General features: G+C 44.7%; 1 protein-coding gene across 5 annotated transcripts in view; it reads left to right on the top strand.

Annotated features, from left to right (window-relative positions):
* Pcnx1 (pecanex 1) overlaps window positions 1–18110 on the top strand; it is a 141058-nt gene that overhangs the window by 115771 nt on the left and 7177 nt on the right. For all 5 annotated transcript variants that reach the window (XM_057782090.1, XM_057782089.1, XM_057782087.1 and 2 more), the window contains 9 exons: window positions 1056–1114; window positions 4705–4920; window positions 6616–6869; window positions 8731–8961; window positions 10805–10905; window positions 11796–11946; window positions 14655–14885; window positions 16053–16327; window positions 17711–17916. In XM_057782090.1, the coding sequence (XP_057638073.1) occupies window positions 1056–1114; window positions 4705–4920; window positions 6616–6869; window positions 8731–8961; window positions 10805–10905; window positions 11796–11946; window positions 14655–14885; window positions 16053–16327; window positions 17711–17916 (1724 nt within the window). The remainder of the gene's footprint in view (window positions 1–1055; window positions 1115–4704; window positions 4921–6615; window positions 6870–8730; window positions 8962–10804; window positions 10906–11795; window positions 11947–14654; window positions 14886–16052; window positions 16328–17710; window positions 17917–18110) is intronic.

Raw genomic sequence — 18110 nt, 5'->3', positions numbered from 1 at the left:
TTATTGGTCATTTGAAAATGGCATGGTTGAGTAACTTGAACTAGCTCTCCAAGTCTCTTTAAAAAGGCATTCACAGTGTCACCAGTCTCAGAAGAGTCGTGAAGTGCATTGCTCTAGGAAGTTGTCACACTCATGGCTGGGATACAAGTTTTCCAAAACTAATTTTTGTTTTTGAACTGCCTCCGCGTTTCCCTTAAAGTAATGGGCTTGCCTGCTCTGTGCTGCGGAATGCCTGTAAGGCAGCACATCTGAGTAGTCTTACACTTTGCTCACCGCTTGAAGGAACTGCTCCTTAGGGGGAAAGTTACCAGTTGAGCCGGTAGTAGTCCCTCTAGACAGTGCAGCATTTCAGGACAGGTGGAATGCTTGCTGCGTTGTCTGTCTTGCATATAGGATAGTTATGTGGCCTGTACCAAGGAATTGAGAGTTCAAACTTTGAGCTTTGCTCTTTCTTTGGGACGTTTCTAGACAGATGAGTTAACTGCCCTAACATGTGTGGCAGTGAAGGCTGAGTACTGTGTGGGCCCTGCCTTGCTTCATGCTCAGGTACCACTTTGGAAGGCCCTGCTTCTATGCTGCCAGTGCCAGTGTCACGTGGTGAGAAACAGCGAGCACAGTTCAGTGTTAGGATAGTTCTGAAAACGGAGAGCCTTTGGTCTGCTGACTCCATTGTGGGCCACAGGACCTCTGGGCATTTCTAGGTGTGCGCTCCCTGGGAAGAGACTTCCATAGAAGTGCACTTGGGAGAGCTGTATGCAGTCTGTGTTCTTTTCTTCTGGTCATTTCTGTTGGCAGTACACTCGTAGATGTCTTTTTAGACTCTAGTGAAACACGAACAGGGGAGAGCTGTTGTGTTTATGTGTTGTGAAGATGCAAAGGAAGAAGATAAAAATTTTAACTGTAAGTCTGTGCTATCAAGTTGGTTATTATCTAATCATAGCTTTTCCCCAGAGGTTTTCCTACAGAAATGGAATTTATCTGTGTCTTGTAGTTTTTCCTCTTGCTTTTTTTTTAAAGTATAAAATACTAAAAATGTTTTATTTTGTTTTCTTCAGCACAAAACGTGTGGACCATTCGAATACCAGATTGGCTTCTCAGCTTGATAGAAATCCAGGTAATAGTCCTGTCTGTAACGAGGCAAGTCAGAGGATTTGCTTTATGTGTTCCTGTACATGTATCCATGCGTGCACACACACTCACACACTCAGCCTCTCAGCGTTCATAGCTTCACTCCCTGCTTACTATAAACCCTCTAAAAGTTGTTCTGTTTGACAAGGAGCTCTGTGTAGCCCAGCCTGACTTTCAGTGTAGTACAGACTGCCTTTAATTCACTATCCTCCTGCCTCAGCCTCCTGAAGGCTTGGATTACAATATTAATTTCTTGAAAACCAAATATCCTTCATTTTTTTCCTTTTTACCTTAGCAAAGTGTAGTATATATGAACTAGAGCATTTCCAGTGTATATACTGTTTCTTGATAGAGTGTATCTTACGAATGACAACAAAAATTTTAAATATGCCATTTGAAGATAGTCCTTATGTAAGCTAAGTAGAAGTCAGATGAAAACTGGGTAAGAATGATGCGCTTGCCAACATGTGTCCTTCCTTACACCTTTCTCCCAAGTGTTAAGTAAATACTAAAATTGAATTTTATTTAATTAATTGTGTGCATAGATGTCCTGGGGATTTTCCAATACTCACCCAAGATGCTGATTCAGTGGGTGGAATTTTGGTGGTGGTATCATTTTGGTTCTTAGCTTATTTGGAAAATCTCATTTTATCAACCAAATCCTGGGAACCTTGCGGCTCCAACTATATGAAACTAATGAGTTAGTCAGGAAACTATTTATCATTGCTCCCAAATAGACTGGAATATGTTTCCATTTAATGCATAAATTTCTTCAAATGCTCTGCCCATCTAAGAAACCAAACTCTAAGAATCAAATTGATTTTCAGTTATAAAATTAAACTAGGAAGAGCCCCTTACTTGGCATTGCTCACTTACAATCTCATGGAGGAGAAAAACCATTTCTAGCGTGTGTTCACACGGGCTTAGAATTCTCAGATGCTGGCAACACCATCCTTAGGAAGAAATCACACACCTTTTTTATGGCCAGACACATAACTGGATGCAATTAGACTCTCATGTCCCCCTCATTCTCTTAATGTATAGTTAGTGTGAGGTTTTTTTGTTTGTTTGTTTTTGTTGTTGTTTTTTTGATTTTTCGAGGCAGGGTTTCTCCGTAGCTTTTGGTTCCTGTCCTGGAACTAGCTCTTGTAGACCAGGCTGGCCTCGAACTCACAAAGATCCGCCTGCCTCTGCCTCCCAAGTGCTGGGATTAAAGGCGTGCGCCACCACCGCCCGGCTAGTTAGTGTGAGTTTAAAAAAATTTCCAAGCCTTGAATATTTGCTCTTCTCCGATACTTAGACTACAGCCCAGGGGTTGCTGCTGTGGGTAGGATGCCGGCAAAGGTGGTTGGGGCTGTTGTGAATCCATGGTGGTTTTGCTTGTGCTTTTCTTCAGTGTGACCTCGTGTCCAGCTCTTCAGGTGCTGCTGTGTCTGCTGCACAGGAGCCTTCACAGTGTTTGGGTTTTGACTCATTTCTCTTTGTTTAGTTTTGTTTTTGTTAAAAATCTTACATAATCTTACCAACTTCCTTTATCAGATCATCTTTTTGTTTCTTGGATTCTGTATCCTGTATATTTTAATGGAAAGGTGTATTTCATTAAATGACAATAACAGTCCTTGAATCATAAATAATGCCAAAGGGTGCATCCAATCGGATCCCTGAACTGCACAAACTGGAACCCTTAGAGGGGTGTTAGGACTTCTAACTCTTTAGGGTTTACTTTCTAAGTACGCATGAGTGTGTGTGCGTGAGTGTGTGTGTGTGTGTGTGTGTGTGTGAGAGAGAGAGAGAGAGAGAGAGAGAGACAGACCTGGCATTGACAGGGGCTTGTCAGCAGCTGAAACTCAGATCCAGCCCCTTGACTTTAACCCTGGATTCTGAAAAGTTGCGCATTATCTTATGTGTGTTGATGAGGTTTCCACTGCTGTGATAAAATACCCAAGATAAGCAGCTTCAAAGAAGGGTGGATGTATTCTGTTCACAGTTTCAGAGGTGGAAGTTTGTGGTTGCCTGGCACCATTGAGCTATGTGCTGTAGGCTTGTGTTGAGGCGGAACCTCAAGACCAGGAGCATGTGACAGTGGAGTTGCTCTTGCCAGGGTGCCAGTCACTCTCACAGCCTTGTCCCCATGCCATGCTTCCTTTTTTATTTTTATTTATTTTATTTTTTGTGTTTTGAATACATCCCAGAGTTTCCCCTCCCTCCACTCTTCTAGTCCCCTCACCTCACCCCCCAGATACACTTCTTTTCTGTTTCCCTTCAGAAAGGAGCAGACCTCCCTGGTGTGGGAGGTCCTTCTGTCTATGTGTTGCTTTTATTGGTTAATGAATGAAGAAACTGACTTGACCTATAGCAAGGTAGAACTTAGTTAGGCAGGGAAAGTTAGGGTGAATGCTGGGAGAAAGAGGGCGAAGTCAGAAGAAGCCATGGAGCCGCCAGAGACAGATATGTTGAAACTTTGCCAGTAGGCCACGAGCCTCATGGTAAAATATAAAATAATGGAGATGGGTTATTTCTAGATGTAAGCACTAGCTGGCAATACGTTTAAGTAATGGCCAAGCAGTGATTTAATTAATACAGTTTCTGTGTGCTTATTTTGGGAATCTGGGCAGCCGGGAACACACTAGTGGCCTCTTACAGCATCTCCCCAAGATCTAAGCTGAACACAGCATAAGAAGTTACAGTAAAGACTAGGCACAAACCCTCTTATCAAGAGAGAATGAATGAGGCAACCCAGTAGGACGGAGAGGACTCCATGTGCAGGCCTAAGAGTCAGAGACACCCTCCAACACACACTCCCATTGCAGGGAGTCCCACAAGAACACCAAACTACACAACCCGCAAGGTATGTGCAGAGAACCTAGCCCAGACCGTCCATGCAGGCTCCATGATTGTCAATTCAGTCCCTGTGAGCCTCATGAGCCCTACTTATTTGATTCTGTGTGCCTTGTTCTCCTGGTTTCCTCTGCCTGTCTCTTTCTTACAATTCCTCCTCCCCTTCTTCTGCGGAGTCCCTGAGCTCCAAGGGGAGGTACCCACTCGAGATCTCCAGTTTGGGCTCTCTGCCTAATGTTTGGCTCTGGTCTTTGCATCTGCTCCCATCAGCTGCTGTGGAGGCCTCTGTGATGATGATTGGGCTAGGCACTAATCTGGCTTCTGGAAGCTGGCACAGCCTCTGGTAGAGCTGCCGTACTTCCTTCTGCTTAGCACCACCTCCCACTGATGTCAGATGGCTAGGCATGAGCCTTTTGTGGGACATGGTACGCCCAAACCATAACACCGCTTTGTTTTTGTGTACAAACTGTAGGGGTATGGCATGCATCTTTCTTTTTCTTGTGAAAGAAATGTAAACACAGCCATAAGAGGAATTTAGTTTTAGATTGTTCATTTATTTTGTCTCACTCGGTATCCCAGGCTGGCCCCAAATTTGTGACAGTCTTCCTGCCTCCCTCTCTTGAGTGCTGGGATTGCAGCTACATTGACTAGCTAGTTTCAGTATTTTTAATGATCTTGTTCATCAATACAACAGGTATTTAAAGTGAAATCAACTTTTCTTGAAATCTTTTCTTACAGGGTCAGATGACAACAATCTGAATTCCATCTTCTACGAGCATCTAACCAGATCCCTGCAGCACAGTCTTTGTGGGGATTTGCTGTTAGGGAGGTGGGGGAACTACAGCACCGGGGACTGTTTCATCCTTGCCTCTGACTATCTCAATGCATTAGTGCATCTGGTAGAGATAGGCAACGGCCTGGTCACTTTCCAGCTGCGGGGACTTGAATTTAGAGGTAAGATGTCCATTGCCCCTTTACTTTCAGAGAGTGCCTAAGTTTTGTATGTTTAAATCCCAAATGAGAAGTTCAGAATTGGCCGCTGGGGGATGGCTTAGCTGCAAGGGCATTTGCTGCTCATCCAGGCTGAGGTTTAGATCAGGTGGCTAACGACTCCGATTCCAGGGGATCTGACACCCTCTCCTGGCTTCCAAGGGCACTTGCATATGTGTGAGTACATGTACTCAGGGACACACGTGTATACATCAAATTATACGTAAATCTTGGGGGAAAAGTTAGAAAATAGATCCCTGGGATTGTAACACGGTATTGGACCCCTCCACCCAAGTCTCATTGAAAGAAGAGTGATGTTGGTGCTGTGGGAGATCGGCCAGCTCGCCTGCAGGTGCTGCCTCCTTGCTTGTTCTTCACTTGCCAGGCCCCTTGTCACCAATTGTACATGTCTGTTCAAGGATAAAGGTGTAGATAGAACACTGAGTTTTTGTGAACCAGAAAATAGTTAACTGAGCCATCGTAAAGTGCCTACCATCATCTTCAACAGTCTGTCAGTGCTGGTGTTGTTTCCAAGACAGGCTGTTGTGTAGCCCTGGCTGTCCTGGAAGTCACTGTGTACACAGGCTGGCCTCAGATTCATAGAGCTCCACCTGCCTCTGCCTCCTCAGTGCTGGGATTGAATTGTGTGCTGCTACGCATGACCCTCTATAGCCTTCTCAATTAAAATGAAATTACATAACCTAAAAACAACTGTTTAAAAAAAAAGAAGTGATGACCTTTAGTGTACATTCACAGTGTGCAGCCACCATCTCTAGTTCCAAAACAATATCATTACTTCAAAGTAAAACCTTCAATCCGATCAAAGTTATTCCTCATTGCCCCCCCACCAGCCCTCTGTAATTCTATGTGCTGACAAACCAATCAGTTCTTTCTCCATAGAAAATCATACATTCAGAAAAATACCAACTTGGGCTCTCAGATCCTGCAAAAATAACTAGTTTATCTACATGAGTGGTACACATGAAGTTTGTTTTATGGAGATTTCAGGTTTTGTTTTTGAATATATTTCTAATGAGAATTATTTAGACTTGTGCATCTGGAGAGCTTTAGTATAGTTTCTAAGAAGGTCTCTGGTGTTTTTAGTTTGTAAGGAAAACAAGGAAGCATTTTCTTGGGAAAAGAGCCAATCAGAGGATAGTTTCTCTTGTCAAGGTGATTGGCCTGGGAAGTGCCCAGGAGATGAACAAACTGTGCTCTGCTGTGTCTGTTTCCATGGAGCTCCTCTAAGTGGGAAGAGCCATCCTGGCAGGGCAGCATCCGTCCGCTGTTCACTGGTGATGAGTGCACATCTTTAGGGGAGGAGCATCTGCTCATTGGCCTTTGCTTGATGTTAATGCAGTTATAATACCCATTAAAAAGTTGTGGAGAATCATTAGTGGAAACTAAAGCACTACTTCATAGCACAAATCCCAGGCCTTCATGGCTAAAGTGAGTGGTGCTTCTGCAGACGACAGAGTCACCTGGGCTCTGGAGTTCGCTGCGGTTTGGTGGTGACTACCCTAAGGCAAATCAGTCATATACCCTGAATTGCCGGAAGAGGCATCTTTTCTAAATTGTTGGTGCTCGGTAGGCATTCATTTTCCCAGTTGCTATTTTATTTCTTTACCTTTGTCTGTAATGGTCTTGTCTTTTTTTAAGGTACCTATTGTCAACAGCGAGAAGTGGAAGCCATCACAGAAGGTGTGGAAGAAGATGAAGGATTTTGCTGCTGTGAGCCTGGCCACGTTCCTCATGTGCTGTCCTTTAATGCTGCATTTGGCCAGCGCTGGCTGGCTTGGGAAGTGGTTGTCACTAAGTATATTCTGGAGGGCTACAGCATCACTGACAACAGTGCTGCTTCCATGCTTCAAGTCTTTGATCTCCGCAGAGTACTTACCACGTACTATGTCAAGGTAAGGGTGTGTGCCTCAGACCTGAGCACCGAGGGCTTTCTTTGGAAAGAAACACACAGGCACATGCACACACATGCATACATACGTACGCACACACACATGCACACACAAAGGCTTATGTACATTTATAGTCATTGATTCATGTATGCATCCATTCATTCATTCATTTTTGCTATGCTAATAGTATATGTGTACCAAAGATGAAGCTCGGAGCTAGGTAAGTACTCACGACTCCCCTACCTTCCTCTTCCTAGCCTTTCAAACTTGTGCTTTGCTTCTGAGCAGTGATTTAAATTGTCTAGTATCTAGAGAACTCAATCAGAATATACCCATGGAAAAAAATAATGATACACCCCACCCCACGCAGGTCTTACTATTTCTTGTTACACTAATAACTGGCATTCATAGTTTATGGTTTAGGACTGTTGCATATTCATGCACATGCATGGGTTTGCACGGCTCTTAAGACACTCAGCTCTGCAGTCAGGTAGAGTTGACAGAAGTTTCCAGATTTTCTGAAGGTCACATTGAGACTATGGAGCTCGGTCCTAGATGAAGAGACTTATCAGGCCGAAGGGCAAAACCAGACCCCCTCATTGGCCAAGCTTAGTCCTTTATAGGTGAAGAGAATTTTTTGTTTCTGTTATTGTGGGTTTGTTTTGTTTTACCGAGTATCACTGTCTAGCCCTGGCTGCCCTGGATCTTGTTATCTAGACCAGACTGGTTTGGAATCTTCAGAGTCCCATGGCCTCTGTGTCCCTGTTGGGATTAAACGTGTCTCACAAGACCCAGCAAAGCCAGTGTTTTTAAGAAAGGGTGTGTGGTAATCCATGCTTTTATGATTGCACATCTGAATTTTTTCTGTTTTTCATCATAACCACTAAGTTCTGGATTTGTGCTGATTTTGATGGACCTTGAGCCTTCCATTCAGTTAGACCCAAGAAGCTAAAGAACTTGATTTGCATTTTTCTTAACTTGGGTGTTTGTGCCCACCTGTGTGTGTGTGTGTGTGTGTGTATCTGTCTTTGTGTGCATGTGTGTCTGTGTGCATATGTGTATGAGTCTTCATGCATGTGTATGAATGTGTGCCTCCTTTTATGTTTGTTTTTTACTTTATTTCTATCACTTGACTTTAGGAACACTAAAAGTTTAAATAACTTCTTGTGAGAAAATTTTCAAAATAAATACAGCGTACTAATTTTCCACCTCTTTAAAAACACCCTGAATTAAAGCACTGAAATTGATAGGCTACAAGTTGCCTTACCAGATTTATGATGTTAATCCTAAGATTCTCAAGAGAAAGAACAATTCTACAATTTTGAGCCAAATTTGAAGCAAACTTTAATTAAATGCGGGCCACAAAGATGGTCTCTGGACAGGTCTACCTCTAGGTTCCCGAAGAATGGCCACAAGTCATGTTTTGCAGGGACTTAAAAGGCAAAACCCACAATTCATTGCATATCCCATCAGATCCAATCAGGGGCAAGCATACATCCTGACATATTTCCTGCCTAATTACCTCCCACCCACGAGTGATCAAGCATGTCCAGCGCAGTTGATTCATACACTAGGGGAATGAAAACATGTGGCTTGTTATTTCCCGAGAGCTACAGTGCCCAGCATTTCAGGAAGTTATCTGGTCCCTTTGCTGGTGGAGCTTACAGGTTACTTAGCTCTCACAATGGTTGATTTTAAAGCACTGGATGGTGTTTCCATCTAGGAAGGCTCGAAGTAGCTTTCTTAAAATTAGGCACGGGACCTGGTATTAAATATTTTGAGCTAAATTATCTGTAGGTGATAAGAAATTGGAATGAATTTTTGCATTGTGATTTGACTGGAATTCCCTGTGTTTCTTAATTAGGGGATCATTTATTACGTCACAGCCTCCTCTAAGTTAGAGGAGTGGCTTGCGAATGAGACAATGCAGGAAGGACTGCGTCTGTGTGCAGACCGAAATTATGTTGACGTGGACCCGACTTTTAACCCAAACATTGACGAAGACTATGACCATCGTCTGGCAGGCATATCTCGGGAGAGTTTCTGTGTGATTTACCTCAACTGGATAGAGTACTGCTCTTCCCGGAGAGCAAAGGTAATGCTGTTGCATGGCCTTTGTATCTCTCTGAATCCAGGTTTTCACAAAGTGGGCGAATATCCTATTATTGTGAGTCAGTTTTACCTGCACTTCTCAGATCCTCTGGGTTAGGCAGCATGCCTGTGTCAGAATGTTTGAGCCAAACCAGCTCTGCCAAGGCAGCTGAAGAGCATCCTTTTTTAGCGTCCTGCTGGCATTTGTTTTACTGTAATCCTTCTAAATAGTTTGCTTGTGCAGCCGTGACTGCTGTTGGAGAGTATAGACCTAGGACTTTCAGTACGAAATTAGGTAAAAATCAACACTTTGAAAATAAAGTGTTTTTTAGGTCTCTCCCAGGAAACTCTGATTCCGGAAATCCAAATCATAGACCTAAAATAGGAGTCTTCCCCATGACATTGATGCAAGTGTTTCCCCAAGCACACATCAGGACAAGTTGTCCTGCCCTAAAGTAGGATGAAGTACAGACTTTCCAACTACTCTTTCTTCTAGGCGTATAGCACTGTCGTGTCCCTGGCCAGCCCTGCAAAACCACAGACCCCAAGACTGTCTAGGGCTCACTGTCTTCTCAGGGAAGGTCTGTGGAGCTGAGTACCCAGCATCCTGTTTACTTGGTATCCTGGAGTTAGCAGTGCCTTGACAGCCAGTGTCTGTGGCTTTACCAAACCCGTTAGCCCTTACTTCCCAGCTATTTTCAGGAACCTTGCCATTTTAGCATCTTCTCATCAGTAGGAATGGGGTGCCTTTGTGCCCCCTCTCTTGAGTGGCAGCCTTGAACTTTACACTGATGTGCAGCAGAGCATATGCTGATGAGAGTCACCCGTCCTAAAGCAGTCATGAGTAGGCTACACACCCTTCTAGGGGGGCGGGGGGGGGCAGCCAGGGACGTGCCACAGGCAGCTAGGTGGTTTCATTTGTTTTGTTTTTTTATACATGAAACATGCCTAAGGGTTTTTTTGCCCAATGTTTTCAAATTTGAAGGGCATTTGATGCATGTGGACATGTTGTTATAATATCCCTTTTGTGGCTTGGACAGTATTGAAGTACATTATTTTCTTACTCAGAAATGACCTCCATCCTCAAGTACTCTCAGGTTATTGGACGTTTGGCCATAGCTTGAAGAAATCCTACTAAATGCCCGTACACCGTATATTCAAAAGGCTCACCTTGGGGGCTGAGAAGGCAGCTCAGCACCTAGTACACTTGCTGTCCTTCCAGAGGACCTGAGTTTGATTCCCAGCACACATGATGGCTCACAACTATCTGTAACTCTAGTTCTGGGGGATCCAGTGCCCTCTTCTGACCCCAGGCATGCCTGTGGTGCACATATATATGTGCAGACAAAATGCTCATACACATAAAATAAGCATTTTTGAGGCCCAGTTCTGATCTGGGTGTCCCCAATCCCTTCAGACAACCCACTCAACCCTGGATATATTCTACCCACTGTTTACAGTCCCTTTAGAATAAAGTTATTAGTGGTATTTTCCAGCCACATCTCCCTTCTGCTATAGTTTTTCTTTAATCAAATCAAAATTGTTCCCAGGTCTCCTTAAGAGCAAGCATTCTGCTCCCATAAATCCCTTCCCAGAAGGACCTCCTCCTAGAAAAGCCCTCTAAACTTGGAGATGCACTGGCTTCAAGCTCAAGGACACTCACCAGTGTAGCAGGCCTCTCCCTCACTCTCTCCACTCTCCCTCTGAGATAGTATCCCATCAACAGAACTCTTCTCTGACAGTAGAGTTCAGCTCTTCCTTTCTCTGTCTGCCTTACCCGTGGGATCTTTTCTGATTTGTTACATACCTGTAGAGCTTCCCGGTATCTAATGTTCTTTATTTTAAAGCCTCTAGATGTGGACAGAGACTCTTCCCTGGTGACTCTTTGTTATGGACTCTGCGTTCTGGGCCGGAGGGCTTTGGGAACGGCCTCCCACCATATGTCCAGGTAAAGAGGCCACTCTGTTTTCTAGAAGGTATTGGGAAGGGAATGGGGCTGGAAAGATGGCTGAGTGATTAATAAGAGCACTAGCTGCTCTTCCAGGAGACCTGGGTTCAATTCCCAGCTCACATGGTGTCTTACAACTGTCTGTAACTCCAGTTTCAGGGGATCTGATGGCCTCTGTGAGCACTAGGTAGGTGTGTGGTACACAGATTCACACGGAAACACAGCACACATACAGTAAAGGAGCATGAGAAGCTCTCTGTGATGTAAAATAAATGTGTTTTGTTTGGCTACTTGGTTATGTTTTGAAACATTCATTTTGGGATATTTTACTGCAAAGTTTCTGTAAATTTCATTTTTCTATAAATGTTTTTGCTGAACGTCTTATGTTGTAGTAACTAACTGGCTTTAAAACTCCCACTTGTGAGAATAGCTACTAATTGTGACAATTTAATGGACTTCCAGCATTTTATAATCACTTTGTAAGATTTGATTGGTCTCATTTTATCTATTTTTCTAATAAATTTCCCTGGTTTGTTTTCCTATATTTCTTCATAGTCTTTGTCTGTATCATCTAGTGTAATGTGTATTTTAAAGGAGAAGTTCCTACTTTAAATGTCTCTGGTCTCATGTTTCACATGAGATTCCTTCATTTCCCTCGCTACGCAGGCTCTCTCCCATTGTCTATCTCTGTGAGCCATTTCCCGTGCTTCATAAGCAAGGCTCCCAGGCAAACAGGACCCATTTCCTGGGAGTCTCACTAAGGAGTTCAGACTTCAGTTTCTGGAGTCTGCTTTCAAAACTCTCCAGACTATTGTGATGCAAAGCAGCTAGGAGATTCAGTGCCATGAAGACCTCTGTCAAAATATGTGCCGTTTCTGTCCACCTCACAGTAACCTGGAGTCCTTCCTCTATGGACTGCATGCCCTGTTCAAAGGGGACTTCAGGATTTCTTCAGTCCGAGATGAGTGGGTTTTCGCTGACATGGAGCTGTTGAGGAAAGTTGTAGTACCTGGGATCCGTATGTCCCTTAAACTCCATCAGGTAAGAGATGAGTTGGTTGTATTTTAGTTCATTTCAGGGGTTTGCTAATACTTCATGGTTTGATTTCCATGCTGTGTTTTGGGGAACCTTTGGAAAGGCTCTCATCTGAATCTAGGAAAAGCCTGACTGGTAGCAGGACGTTAAGTCCCAGAAGCCTGAACCTGTGTTTCTCATGGTAACGGTAGTAGTGACTCTGAGTATTAATGTCGTCACCACTGATCATCTGGGAGCAGTGGTGAACTGAAAGGACGGGGCTGTGCTCCTGAAACGCTTGTTGGATTTCATGTGTTTGCAGTTCCTGTCCCCAGCAAACACCTGACAGCCGCAAGTGCCTCGTGACTCCTCAGTAGGATGGCATGCTGCTGCCTTCTGCTTGGTGTGCTCCTGAGCAGCAGGCAGTCAGGACAGGCTCAGTGGTCATTGACAGTCCTACTAAGGAGTGCAATGAAAATTGGACCCCAAAATGTATTTGCAAAGCCCTGGACCATTTGAGGAACGCGCTGTGGATTGTGTGCTGGCACTTGTTCCTCTGGTCATGTCACTCAACTGTGATTACAGATCTGCGGTTTGAGACAAGACTCGGTACATTTAAAAGAGAAGACAGTGACCAGGTCACTGGGGTGGGGGGTACTGTCTAGGGATTCAACTAGAGTCTTCTGCACTCAGGCAGGTGCTCTGCTGCTCAGCTGTATCCTCAGCCCGCTCTGAGAGACAGAAAAAGGTTCCTTAGGTTGTCCGGGCTGGCCTAATGAGCGTCCTGAGTAACTGGGATTACAGGCTTAAACACAAGACTCCAGCATAAAAACTTCCGTTTTCTATAGTTGAAGCCAGTGAGAAGCATTATTTGAACAAGATTAAAACCTGCAGTTAGCGTACCTAATAACGTGTATCGGTCCTATTGTCAATGTCAGCTCCTTTCTCATCCGAATAACCATACTGATTCTAGTAAGCAGAGGTGGATGGAGGGATCTCTCCCACGGTAAGCATTTGCTAAAGGCAGCACAGTGTGCAAGGTGTCTTGTCTGTTGTCCAAGCCAGTGCAGAGTCATTAGGAGTGCTGTTATCCGTCAGGCAGGTCACAGACTTTATCTAGTAGGTTCTGCCAAGGCAGAGCTCTTAAGAGATTAATCCGTGGAACTAGAGAGAAAGCTCAGCAGTTAAGAATTGATATAACTATTTTTTTTAAAGATTTATTTATTTGTTATGTATACAGTATTCTGTCTGCATGTATGCCTGTAAACCAGAAGAGGGCACCAGATCTCACTACAGATGGTTGTGAGTCACCATATGGTTGCTGGGAATCGAATTCAGGACCTCTGGAAGAGTAGCCAGTGCTCTCTACCTCTGAGCCATCCCTCTAGCCCCATACTACTCTTGACAGAAGACCCAAGTTCAATCCCCTTCACCCACAGCAGGCAGCTCACAACTGTCTCTAACTCCACTCCAGGATCTGACATGTACAGGCACCTACACTCACATGCACATCTGTACACAAACATGTATATATACATAAGCAAAAATAAAATGAATTGAAAAAAGATTTTCATTGTAAAAGAGATGAATCCCGGTGTTGGAAGTTGTGTTGACCTGGCATTACCATTTGTGAACTTTGAACCTGGGAAGCAGTTCTGCCCCCATTGAGTTTGAGTCTTGCTACATGTGAAGGTGTTATCCAGCCTCCCCGGCAGATGAAGGGAACAGGGAAGGGAGGACAGGCCACTGCTAGGCTTCGTCACTCAGGTGCACAGCGTCATTTTCATAGATTGCACCCTGGGGACTGGCTTTTTACTCCTCCTCTTCCCTGCCAGACATGAGCTGTAGTTACTGGGGTTGAGCTGGGATGAGTATATGCCTGCATCAACCTTCTAGCTACGTGCAAAAGCAAACAGTAAGACAGCTGCATTTCCTGAATAACATTAGCTCTGAGTTGTGATTATTTTGATGTGTATCTTTAATCCCCTGTTAACTTGGAGGTTTTAAAGGGGATGCTCCCTTTGTCTCGTTCATGCTTCCTGCCTCAGTCTTGCAGACAGTAGATGGCAAATGTCCATCCTAGGGCTGAGTGGTCATAGAGCCAAAGAGGCTCTTGGAGTGGCACTGGAATACCGAATCTATGTACAGTTACATGTAGAGGAGGGGCAAGGGCAGGATAATTGGCATGCTGCAGCTATTACAAATGTGTGTCTTTATGGAAAATTTATTTAGCTTATAAAGAGCACAATGTAGAGACCTTTCGAGACTCTTAACTTGTATGTGCAGGTCAGTGAGACGGCCCCGTGGGTAAAGGCACTTGCTGCACAAACCTGGAGACCTGAGCTCAGTCCTGAGAACCTATGACAGGGTGGAAGGAGAGAACCAACTCCACAGAGCTGTTTTGTGACCACTACATGCATACATACTATACACACACAATAATAAACATTAAACATGTATAAATAAATATGTGAAAACTACCTTGAAAGAGGTAAAAAGACAATTTATGAAACTTGGTTATGTAAAGCTTTGGAGAAAGTGTTGGTTAAAGAGCTGAGACATGTATAAAACAGTAACCCAGTTAGTAGAACAGTAATGAGCATGTTCATAATAGCACTCATACGTATAATAGGAAGTTAAGCCCATTTGTAAGAATTTTTGCTTATTATCCTAGAACTTATTTTCCTTTTTTCCAAAACAAAACCAAAAACCCACGTGTGCTATTTCTGTGTTAGGACCATTTCACTTCTCCAGACGAGTATGACGACCCCACTGTCCTCTATGAAGCCATCGTGTCTCACGAGAAGAACCTAGTGATAGCCCACGAAGGGGACCCAGCGTGGCGGAGTGCAGTGCTCGCCAACTCCCCCTCCTTGCTGGCTCTGCGGCATGTCATGGACGACGGCACCAATGAGTACAAGATCATCATGCTCAACCGGCGCCACCTGAGCTTCAGGGTCATCAAGGTGAGTGTGCAGCACAGGCCTGTGACGGGAAGAGTGGTCAGGCGTCCTGATCCGGCCTCCCGAGTGCGGTTGTTTAGACCTCGCTTTATGAACACTCACTTTCAGAATTCCCTCCGCCCTATGAGGTTTTCTTAGATGCAGTAAAGCCTTTAGTTTGTTTAGTTTATTTGAGGGCTGGTGGACTTTTATCCATTACATATGAAATCTGAACAGTATCCTTCTTTAAAAGCCCGCACTTGGCAGGCAGTGGTTGCGCACATCTTTAATCCCAGTACTTGGGGAGGCAGAGGCAGGCGGATCTCTGTGAGTTCAAGGCCAACCTGGTCTACAGAGTGAGTTCCAGAAAAGCCAGAGATACACAGAGAAACCCTGTCTCAAAAAGAAACAAACAAACAAAAAACCATAGCACTCCACTGCTAATGAGATGCTCTCCTCATTTAAAAGAGAATAGCAAAGCTTGTGCTTCATTGTGGTTCAAAGCTGACTGTTAAGTGGTTTGTTCCTTAAATTCTTTCTCACTCTCTCTCAGTCTGCACATACGTGAGTGTTCATGTATGCGTATGTATGTGTGTAAATGTTTTAGGGGTTTAGGAACGTTGGTTTCTGAAATTAAAAGTTTATTATGATTCACTTTGATCTCTTTAAGAGTGCGTGTGTATGTGTGTGTGTGCGCACACACCCTAGTGTGGCCAGCATTCTGTGGAAGCTGGAGAACAGCTTTCAGGGATTGGTTCTCTCCTTCCACCACACAGGAGGGTGCCACGGGTCACACTCAAGTCACCAGACTTAGAAGAAAGTAGCTTTACCTGCGGTGCCATCTTGTCCACCACCGATCTTTATCTAGTCTTTTAATCAACCCCAAAATATCACAAACATCCTCTCAAATTGAAATATGTGTTGCCTGTCTTTTCCATCAAAACTATTATCTAGTCCACTAGCATGGCAAACAAAAGGAGCTCATTTTACTTCGTATTCTAGAAGGTGTAGCAAGAGAAAGTATACCATAGGTGCCTACTACTTAGCAGTCAGCTATTCAAGAAGAGACATTGACTAACTCCTTTCACAGGTGAGCTTGTGTTCATAGCTTTTCAGTTGGTCACCACACTCTGTCACCCATTTCTGCACTTCCTTTCTTGACCTTTGTCCTTGCCCTTCCCTGTCCCGTAGGTGAATAAGGAGTGTGTCCGAGGTCTCTGGGCAGGGCAGCAGCAGGAGCTGGTTTTTCTCCGGAACCGAAACCCCGAGAGAGGCAGCATCCAGAATGCAAAGCAGGCGCTGCGGAACATGATAAACTCGTCTTGTGATCAGCCTATTGGCTACCCGATCTTTGTGTCACCCCTGACAACGTCTTACTCTGACAGCCATGACCAGCTCAAAGAAATTCTTGGGGGACCAATCAGCTTGGGAAATATCCGGAACTTCATAGTGTCCACCTGGCACAGGTAGTGGGGTTGTGTCCTGAGCTGCTTTCTCTCAGCACTGTGTGTCAGCTCACCTAGGAAGCTCGTAGGGAAGATGGAAGTGCCGGGGTGTACTCCACCTGAACACCAGGAGGTAGAAATCAGCTCCTTACCTTCAGAAACCGAGATAAACCTTAGTCAGGCTCAGGTAACAGTGGAGCTCATGTACCTTGGCGACGTCAGCAGAACTCTAACTTTCCCTTTGCCCCTGTTCCTGTGTTTAACTTCCTCATTCTGCTGCGACATCTTGCCTCTCGTAAGAGAAAGACATTGGAACCTTGCATGTGGATTGCTTTCTTTGCGGCTGCACTCCTTCTCAGCAGCAGGGAGCACTCCACACAGCCAGTTGTTACCATTGCAGCAGTCCCATCGTCACCCAGATGCAGTTCCTGAGTGCGCTGGAGTATGTGTGTTGTGTTTCCCTCTGCCTTCTTTGTCTAGTGAAGCCTGACATAGGTATAGATGCATCGTAGTTCGGTGGATGGTAAGGACAACTATAGGTTATTGTTCTCAGTTTCTATTTATCAGAACACTAGGAAACAGAATATGAGCTAGAGCTACAGACTCTTAGTGGTGTCTTTAAATTTTCCAAGGACTAGCCAGTGCTTAAAGACTCAGGTTGAGTTACTGTCTGACAGCATAAGCCAGAAGAGTATTCACAGGATTTCATTTTCAGAAAACCTCTGTGTTAGCTACAGTGCCTACCAGAAACTGATCCCCCTGGGAGAAGTAGCATACAGATAGGTTGCTGGGACCAAGGGTGTTCTTGGCGCAGGGTGTCCAGTACCAAACCGAGGTAACCCTGCACCATTAGGGCAGCTGTTAGTCTTCCTGTTTTAAAACAACAAAAACCAAACAGCAAGATGAAGCAGTGCTCTAGCAGCAAATCCCAAACTGGGTCTCTGTGCTCAACAGATACTGGCAAGAATTCTGTTGCCAAAGCTTGGTGTGGTGGCTTGTACCTGTGATCCCAGCATTCAGGGCACTGAAGCAGGAGGAGAATTGAAGAATATATACAGAGTCCTTGAGCAGCCTGGGCTATAGGATGCTGCTTCAGATGACAAAGATTGCTGGTTCCAGCTGGGGTCCTGAGAGCCCAGCTGTTCTGCAGTTCTTCATTACACTGTATGGACAGTGGGTGCAGAACTGTAGAGTTGGTGGGAGGAGTTGGGAGGCGGGGGAGGGGCACGACGTACTTCTCAAGCCACTCGTGGGAAGGGGACTTGTTCCCGAGCCTCATTTTACCGTAATGACGTTGGGAGGTAGCTATGACAGTCCTGGTACCCCAGAAGAGTGGAAAGGATCAGAGGGTTGATTTTGAAGTGATACAGGGCTAATGCTTTCTACCTTGGAATTTGTCTCCAGGTTAAGGAAAGGTTGTGGAGCTGGCTGTAACAGTGGTGGCAATATTGAAGATTCTGACACTGGAGGTGGCACTTCCTGTCCTGGTACCAATGCAGCCCCAGTCAGTGATCCCCACAGCACCGGGTCCCAAGGAAGCACTGGACACCAGGGACAGGCGGCAGGATCGGGGCTGCACCCACCCACCACGCCGTATCCTCCAACACTTGGTAACTCAAGAAAAAGTTATGTTAGATGTTGACCCTACCGTGCAGCCAGTGTGTGTGTGTCTGTGTGTGTCTGTGTGTGTCTGTGTGTGTAAAGTAGGAATGTGTATTGATAATGGGAAGCATGGTGTTTCCTTGATATCCAGTAGTACATTATGGCATTGTTACATCAGTCATTGATACACATGTATAAATCT

Source organism: Chionomys nivalis, chromosome 10, assembly GCF_950005125.1.
Source record: "Chionomys nivalis chromosome 10, mChiNiv1.1, whole genome shotgun sequence".
In the NCBI taxonomy this organism is placed as follows: domain Eukaryota; kingdom Metazoa; phylum Chordata; class Mammalia; order Rodentia; family Cricetidae; genus Chionomys; species Chionomys nivalis.
This window is presented reverse-complemented; position numbering and strand designations above follow the sequence as displayed.